This window comes from Mastomys coucha, unplaced genomic scaffold, assembly GCF_008632895.1.
Source record: "Mastomys coucha isolate ucsf_1 unplaced genomic scaffold, UCSF_Mcou_1 pScaffold20, whole genome shotgun sequence".
In the NCBI taxonomy this organism is placed as follows: Eukaryota; Metazoa; Chordata; class Mammalia; order Rodentia; family Muridae; genus Mastomys; species Mastomys coucha.
Window position 1 is genome coordinate 20,110,806 of NW_022196903.1, and position 8,832 is coordinate 20,119,637.

An 8,832-nucleotide genomic window follows, 5' to 3' on the forward strand; every position below is an offset into this window, starting at 1 on the left:
CAAATAAATTGAAACAGTAGATTGCCAACTTTCTAAGGACAGAGATTCGTCCAGTGCTTCATTACTGTGTCCACATGGTCCTGGCAAGTGTCTGGCTACTATTTCTTGTCTTTTCTTCTCTTCTCTTTTCTTTTCTTTTTGTTTCCTCTCTCTCTCTCTCTCTCTCTCTCTCTTTCTCTCTCTCTCTCTCTCTCTCTCTCTCTCTCTCCTTCTTTCTTTTTTGAGACAGGGTTTCTCTGTATAGCCCTGGCTGTCCTGGAACTCACTCTGTAGACCAGGCTGTCCTCGAACTCAGAAATCCGCCTGCCTCTGCCTCCCAAGTGCTGGGAACTATTTCTTAATTAAGCATAATGAGTAAAATCTTTGCTTTGTCCTTTAGATGGGGGTAATATTAAAAGGAGACTGAAATGGCCTGTGTTCCTACGTGGGGGGTTTCTGAGTCAGGCTTGTGCGTTCCTGTGTCTCTGACAGGAGCAGATACAGGAGGTGACTGTGGACAATTTAATAAGCATTTCAGCAGCCATGCGCTGACTCGGCTTTCCCAGGGATGTGGGATGTGCAGCCATGACACACTAAACTCAGACTCCCATGCATGTGTTACATTTGAAGTACAAATACCTTGCCCAGTGTCTAGCTTTACTGTCTCTGCCTAGATATTTTCTCCCTCAAGCATTTTCAGAAACCTTTGCCCTGTGACAAGCTGTCATAAAAAAAATTACGAGAAACCTTTGGTAGACATAGAGCCTTTTAACTTTTGGTTGTTAAAAAGAATTAGTTGGCCACCATCCATCTCACAGGTACAGTTGACTATATAACATTACTTATAATTTAGCTCAGGGGGTGGATGGATACAGCACTATTAGAACTGTGCCTCACATCACATGTAAGTACACATTTTTTTTCTATTTTCATAGCAATCTTTTTTTTTTTCCTTTGAAACAAAAACATCCCTTTTTACAGCACAGGCAAGTGGAAGATTTAAACTCATTAAGAAACGTTCTAAGTTTTCCTAATTATCTTTGTACTGAAATCTGAGAGGTTATTAGTCATCCTTGGCTGAGCTGCACTTGGTCCTACTTGCTCTTCTGAATACAATAAAACGACAAACACCCTCAGAGTACATTATTAATCAATTACATATCATTTCTTAGAATGGCTTCCATCATCTCATTTAACTTTGAAGCTTTTAGACATTAATTAATCATAAACTGTCAGAAAGCTATCATGGATTTATACTGTGCATGACTGCATCTGTCTGACCCCAAATTCTAGGTCTGGGAAGAAAAAAAGGGGGGGCAGGACTGTGGGAGAAATACCCACCAGTAAGTAGAGAAACCAATTAGGCCTGATATAGTTAAAGGGAGAATTCAGATTAATTTTATTCCAAAGTACTGTTTCTGTATTTGAAACTCTCTGTAGAAAAAGGGTTCTTATCGTTAGAACACTATTGAAGGTGGTCTAACTTCACTCAGCCCTGGGACATATAGGGTAAACAGTAAAGTTATTGCACAGTTACAAAAGTTTTAAGAACACCATGGTCTGATCAATGTTAACACGCATCATGTTTAAGGCTAGCCAACATTGGAAAGCAATCATTTCCAAGATGGTGATCAAATATCTCAAAACAGTGTCACCTGTTGGGGTTGACAGAAAGAACTTCCTCACATCAAAATGAGTTCACAGGATGTTTTCACACACTTGCCAGCTTCCTCTCACCTGTAGGCTGGACAGAGGCACTTTAATAGCTGTGGACTGGAGTTTCTGAAGGACAGACAAGACACGGAGTCTCAGACCCCATTGGTAAACGTGGTAAGAAGGTAAAATGAAATTGCTTTGAAAAGAAAGTAAACAGATCATTACATCAGAAACGTGTAGAAGTCACTGTTCTCTAGTCTGAAAACCTCCACAGAAGAACAGAAAAATTCATAGCTATCCCTCATCGAGGTCAAATGAATGCTACCCGTTCCTGATGTTAAGGTCGAGTGGTTATGCTGTTTGGCCTCGTAAAGTTTAAACTGTTTATGAGTTAAATATTCTGAGTTATTTTTGAGTAACATTTCAAAGTATTGAACTTTACATGTAGATTCCAAGCAGTCCAGGCAACTAAAATGTCAAGTACATGTTGGAAGAGTTTAGTAAAGTGTATAAAAATTAAAAGACGGAAAGCAAAACCACCTTGTTTAAAATGTGTAAAAATAAATTGCATCATTTTTCAGATTCCAATACTTTCCTTTCTTTCTCCCCCCCCACCCCCATCTTAGTTCGTTGGGACATACTGCACCCGCCACAACACGTTGGACAGTAGGTCCTGGTACACACTAAGAAATAGCCAGCCAGGTAAATACATCAAGGTGATGAGGCCCATGAAATTAAGCGGATAGTGAGAATAGTCCCAGGAACAGGCCCCGCACATACGAAGTCCCAGACCCCAGGAAAACTCCCACGCATAGATGAAGATCACATAGATGGGCACCCGCTTCCAGGTGCCCCAGCCTCGGCTGTGGTGAAGATGGAAGTAGAGCTTTTCCACCACGAAACTACAACTTCCATACATGAAGAAAGACCAGAGGGATGTGTGGCCGCTGCTGGCCCCATCCCCTTGCCCCAGCACATTGAAGAAGAAGGTGAAGAAGATCTCATCCAGAAAGCCGTGCATTCCGAAGAAAAGGAAGCGGAGGAGGTCGGGCAGTCCCTGGGTAGTGGATCGTTCTGTGCCCCTTGGGCCACGGGGTCCTCGTCTCTGGCCACCAGCCTCCCAAAGGATCTGGGCGTCCTGGGCTGCCGGTAGCGGGTCCCTGGTTTGCTGCTCGCGCCGCCGCGGGTACCGCAAACGCAGGAAGCGCTTCAGGAACACTTGGCCGTGGTAGAGCGCGAGCACGTACTGCAGCGCCAGGTCGAGCGCCCCCGGCGCCGCCGCCGCGCCCCCCGGCCCGCCGCCTAGGCTGAGCCGGAGCGCCTGGCCCGCCAGGGTCTGCAGCCCGACGTGCGCAGAGGGGTAGAGCAGGAAATTGAAGAGGAAGGCGCTGGGGCAGCGCGGCCGCTGCAGGTAGAGCTGCTCCAGGGCAAAGTGGGTGAGGGAGTGCAGGAGGCAGCGGTAGGGCGAAGAGAAGCCCAGCATCCGCGGATCCAGGCTGCGGGCGAAGCGCCTGGCAGAGGACACCAGCACGTCCAGGGTGATGCCGTGCATCCCGTAGAAGTAGAGGCGCATCCAGGCGGGCAGAGTGCCGCGCTCGGCCGGAGCTTCAGCAGCGGACAGCGGCTCAGGGCAGCTGGAGGCCGCCTGGCTACGGAGCCCTCTGGTGGCCCCGGGTCTCCGAGTCGTGCTATCCCTCGGCGATGGCCCCTCACTCGCCACATCACTGCCCGCCATTGGCTACCCGGGCGCCCCGGGCCCAGCAGCCGAGCCTCGCACCGATTCCCCGCCCCGGGGGACGAGGAGGGGCACACGTAGCTTCGTTCAGACCGGGGTCTCCCAACGCTCGGGAGAAGCGCAGGTCGCCCGGGACGCGAGGAGTCCCCGTGCGGTGGCCCTGGCGCGCCCGCCTCTCCAGTCCAGGGTGAGATGTTGCTCACCCGCGCCGGCGATCACCCTGCGCGGCCTAAGGAGTGGCGCGGCCGGGCGAGGGGAGGCGATGCCGTGGCTGTGGGGAAGAGAGCCCAGGCTGGTGGCAGCTCCATCCCCTCCGCGGCTCAGCCCCGCCGCCTCTGCGGCAGGCTCGGGGAGCGTTACGCGAGCGGAGATCGCCCTTCCCCCGGCCCTTCCCATACCCCTCTCCTCCCGGCTCGACCTCTCCCGCCTTCTCAAGCCCCCGCCCCGCCCAGCCTCCAGCGCCGGGGCTCAAAAGGGTCTGCCCCGAAAGGCGCAGCGCGTCGCCCGGGTCCCCTTTGGCCATCTCTGCAACCATGAGCGAGTGCTGCAGGGGGTTCCTGCTGGGTTGGTGGCAGGTGTGGAGAAGCCCCTAACAGGTGTGAAGGCGAACTGTGGGGCATTCCCGGTGTCGTGGAAACCAGGGACAGGCCTTGGCTGGCGGAGACAAATGGCCCGGTGCCACCAGCCCGAGGCCGGGCCCGGGACCAAACTGTGGTGCTGTATATTTAATGTCCTTATGCAAAGCCAGCTGTGTCCCAGTCACAGAGTGTTAACCGGAGACTCTACGCCTGCCTGCCCAGAGCAGCCTGCAACTGAATGCTGTCCCCCCTCCGCAACTCCCCCCACCCCAAGCCTGATCCTCCTTTTCAGTCTTTGCTTAGGCTAGTTTACTCAGGGCCAAAGCCAGCAGTATTTAAAAAAAAAAAAAAAAAAGACTTGAGGCCAGTGTAGCCATAGCTGAGTTGTGTTCTGGCTACAGTGGGATGGTAGGGGTGATGGTTGGGGTGTCCCCTACCCATGCTTGATGATACTGGTGCAGACTAGTGCAGGGTGTGTGTGTGTGTGTGTGTGTGTGTGTGTGTGTGTGTGTGTGTGTGTGTGTGTGTGTGTGTGTATGTGTGTGTGTGGGGGGGTGTGGGGGTGTTCTTGCAGAAGTAGGTCAATACAGAGTGAAATGTAGAGCCAAGCTTTTTTTCTTTTCCTGTCTTTTCTTTTTCTCCCTCATCCCCCTGCTCTTTCCGGCCTTGGCCGCTTTCCCTCCTTAGTCCCCCTCCTGGCTTCCTGTCCCTTTTCTCTCCTCCTTCCTCCCTCTCTGTGCTCTCTCAGGTAGAGGCGGGTGGAGGGATCTTAGAAATAAGTTATACCTTTATACCCCTCTCCTGTTCATGTATAAGCAGAAACAAGGTAATAATTTTACTCTGTCTAGAGGTTCAAATCTTCCTTGGATAAAAAGCTTTATGAAGAGATATTTTCTTCGGGAGAACAAACATATCCCGGTAAATTTTCCATTTCTGAAGCAACCTTGTTCCTGTCTTTTTCCTTACTCATTTCACCCGTTTAAGCTACTATCTATGGTAGCCATGTTGCCTGTGAGTTAGCTAGGAGAATAAGATGAGAACGCACATTGTTTTGTCTGAAGTCAGAGCAAGGCGTTTTTTCTCCAGCTTTGCTAGCAACTTGTTTCTTCTGCTGACTTCCAGGTTGTCACACCAAGATAGCAGGCCCAAAGTAGCTGTGAGCTCTAGGTGCCCAAATTCCCTAACACCCAGAAAAGGAAAAAGGGAAAGTGCAGTAAGAGGCTCCCTCTGTCTCCCTCTGTCTCCCTCTGTCTCCCTCTGCCTCCCTCTGTCTCCCTCTGTCTCCCTCTGTCTCCCTCTGTCTCCCTCTGTCTCTCTCTGTCTCTCTTTGTCTTCCTCTGTCTCCCTCTGTCTCTCTCTCTCTGTCTCTCTGTCTCTGTCTCTCTCTCCTACTTTTTCGAGACAGAGTGCAACAGCACTGGCTGTCCTAGAACTCGGTTTGTTGACTAGGCTGGCTTTGAACTCACATAGATCTGCCTGTCTCTGCCTCCAAAGTGCAACCACCACTGACAGGCTTTAGAAAAATGCATTAAAAATATGCACTGGTGTTTTTGTCTTCATATATGGCACTTCCTCTTTAAAAGATGTACAATTGGTAGGTACGAGAGAGGAAAGAACCTGCCAGGCTCAGTGATGCAGCACCCAGGAAACAGAGGGAATTCCTGTCAGCTCAGACTACATAGTGAGAACTCCTCCCCTTCCCCTTCCCCTGAAAAGTTCAAACTGAAAATAAAACACAACAAAAGTAAAAACAAAAAGGTGTGAACGGATGTGAAACAATCTATTATTATAAGCGTTCATGATAAATATTGTGCTTGGCTAGTATTCCATACAAAGGTCAAACTGGTTTTGACTTATTTCATTCTAACACTGAATAACTGCACTTTAACTCCAGCATCGCTATTCAATCAAGAGATAGCTCTCCATCATAGCTACAGTATATATCCAGCCATTCAGGTGTGGTAGTTTAAATTTAGATTGTTTTTAATAGTAAATTAAACTTTAAAGATATAGGTCTTCTAACTTTTCCCAACAATGGAAGTGAAACTTACAGAGTATGTAGGGAAGTCTTTGGTATCAAAAAACTGAGCTTCTAAGCATTATATACATACATTCTAGAGACAAGGTCTGATCTTGACCTTGTAGTCCTGTGTCAATCTACTGAATCCTGAGATTACAGCTTTGTGCCAGCACTCCTCTTTCTAATATTTTGATTATACCATATAAAAATGTTTCTATATTTGTATAAGTGCTTAGTAAAGTGGCAATATACAAAGTAAACAGAATAAAGTACATGCATACTTTACATGCATGTATGGTTTATACTAAATTTTTAATGGAAGGTATATAGTAAAAAGTTGGGAGCTCAGTATTGTCAAGTAGTGTGACTTCTGAAAATTTCATTATTCTGGGCCTCATTCTGAAAATTCCCTTTTTCTTAAAGTGATGCAACATACACTTGAGCACATGGAATGCCAAAATATCTATTTCTCCCCCATATTTCTTTTATATTTTCATTGTAGACTCCATTATAATTCCTTAGAATATGAGAGATACTCACTTTAAAAACAAAGCACAAACCCCAATAAGTATGAGAAAATGAGGGAAAAAAAGAAAAAAAGAAAAAATACTGCTTTTAGTTCTATTATTCCATTTAAAGAGAATACCTGAGGCTGGGAAATTTTTAAAGAAACAAATTTTATATGATTCAGGAGTCTGCAGAGCTTGACACTGGATTTTGCTGGGCTCTGTCAATGCTTCATGGCCGATAGCTTCACAGTGGTGGGAGTGTGTGCAGGAGAGATTGTATGGTGAGAAAGGAAGTCAGAGGTTTTGACAGGGATTGATAGGTCAGGCTTTCTTATAACAATTCTCTCTGAAGGAAAACCCAGCCCAGAAGATCAGCATTAGTGTCTGCTGAAGCTTTCTGATGACCTGCTCACCTTACAGCATGCTCATTTCCCACCAGGTCCATCATCCCACAATCCACTCACACTCAGGAGTAGTCTCCGAACATGGGAACCTTTGGTCACCACAGGAATGATGCTTTGTTTCTGCTTTATCTTCTCATTCTTCTTTTTTTTTTTTTGCTTTGATTGTCTCACTGCTATAATTTCAAATATTTCTTAAAATTACAGAATGGAATTATTGATCCACAAAAATTTTATAATTAAAATCTTCATGTCATGGTCTCCGAGAACATAAAATGCCTCAAAGCTTTGTGGTCTGTGTGTGTGTGTGTTGTATTAGCCTCTTCTCATGCCAGAAGCCAAAGCTGCCAAAATAAATTTGTAAACCCAACATGTTCTTAGGAGATTGTTATGCAATGCAATGCAAGAATGAAGAATGCAATGGAAGAAACAGAAAGCTGCAGTGAAATAGTGTCAGCTTGAGATTGCTTGGGTGTAGGGGCAGCTGCTCAATGAATAGTTCAAGGCGCTCACTCTACAAGAAAGAATCTGTGCCAGATACTGCTTGGGTGACCAAGAACTGGAGAATGGATGGCTCAGAGAGCTAAGGTAGAGCCAAACATGACTGGTCTTAAAAAAATAATAAAATGATTCCTAATAATAGTCTGCAATGCTCAGAGAGAAAGTTTCCTCCTCAGAGATGTTTCTTCCAGCAGCAGATGGGAGCAGATGTAGCAGATGTGGAGAAAGGGTTTAAATTAGAGACCTCCATCAGGACTCTCCAGCTCAGGAAATCCCTCAAAAGAGGGGCAGGAATGAAGGTAGGAGTCAGAGCTCATGGAGGGACACCACAAGAACACTTACCACTGAGTCAATTGAGCAGGGCACACATGGGCTCTCAGAAATTGAAGCAGCAAGCACAGGGAATACATGGATCTGCACCAGGTCCTCTGTTTATGCTGTGGATGTTGGCCTGGAGTGTTTGTGGGACTCCTAACTGTGGGAGTGGGTGTGTCTCTGACTCCTTTGCCTCCTCTTGGGACTCTTTTCTTCAAGTTGGGCTGCCTTGTCCAGCTTCGGTGTGAGGACTTTTTGTGGAGTCTTCCTGGATTTTGTATTGTTATATTTGATTCTTGTTTCTTGGAGGACTGTTCTTTTCTGATGCAAAGGAGTAGCGGATCTGGGAGAAGAGAGGTCATGGTGAGGAGCTGGGAGGAGTGGAGGGATGGAAAACTGTGGTCAGGATATATATGGGAGAAGAATATATATGTATGGGAGAAGAATCTATTTTCAATGAATAACAAAAAGAATGCCTCAAGGTATTGCTCTTGGGTTTTTTGATCTCAAGGATTAAGAAAGTGTCTGAATAACACATCTGTGTAGGTAAAATAGTTTACATGGGGCTGGTACCTTACAGGAGTGGTCAGCTTAGCTGTAGAATACTACAAACCCTACAACTAGTGTCAGTGTGATCAGAAAGTAATTACGAATGAATAGAAGACCCAGGTACTTCCAATGATTGTAATTTTTGGTCATTTGCTGCCTGGTGGCCCTAAGTTCAGAGCTGTTCTTATCCTTCAGATTCCCATCTCGGTATGGCTAAGACTTCAGTGCACGTTGGAAGATCCAAAAGAAAGTGTTTGAAGAACAGAGAGGTGAATAAAGTCCAAAGGAAGTTGAATAGGCTAAGACATGCTAAATTATATTTGGCTCAGATCTGCCTCTATACTTAACTATAGCTTTCCCTATCCATAATAAATTGTAACCTAATCTGATATATAAGTATATTGTAAATTACTTGTAACAAGTAGCTAAGTCTTAGATAATCACAAGGGTGTGAGTTCTGCTCAGCCTCCTTTGATTTTTATTCATTTCTCCAGTACCTTCTTCTCCCTCTTCTTCCCCTTCCTCCTCTTCCTTGTTATTTTTTTCCTTGACTAGGGATCTATCTAATCAGGGCCTCACACATATAGGG

At 46.3% G+C, this 8,832-nt stretch overlaps 1 protein-coding gene across 1 annotated transcript; it reads right to left on the bottom strand.

Moving 5' to 3' along the window:
• Positions 1–727: 727 nt before the first annotated feature.
• Tmem229a (transmembrane protein 229A) lies at positions 728–3,908 on the bottom strand. The gene has a single exon (XM_031380785.1). The coding sequence runs from the start codon at positions 3,368–3,370 to the stop codon at positions 2,258–2,260; it is 1,113 nt and encodes a 370-aa protein (XP_031236645.1). The 5' UTR covers positions 3,371–3,908; the 3' UTR covers positions 728–2,257.
• Between the last annotated feature and the right edge of the window lie 4,924 nt (positions 3,909–8,832).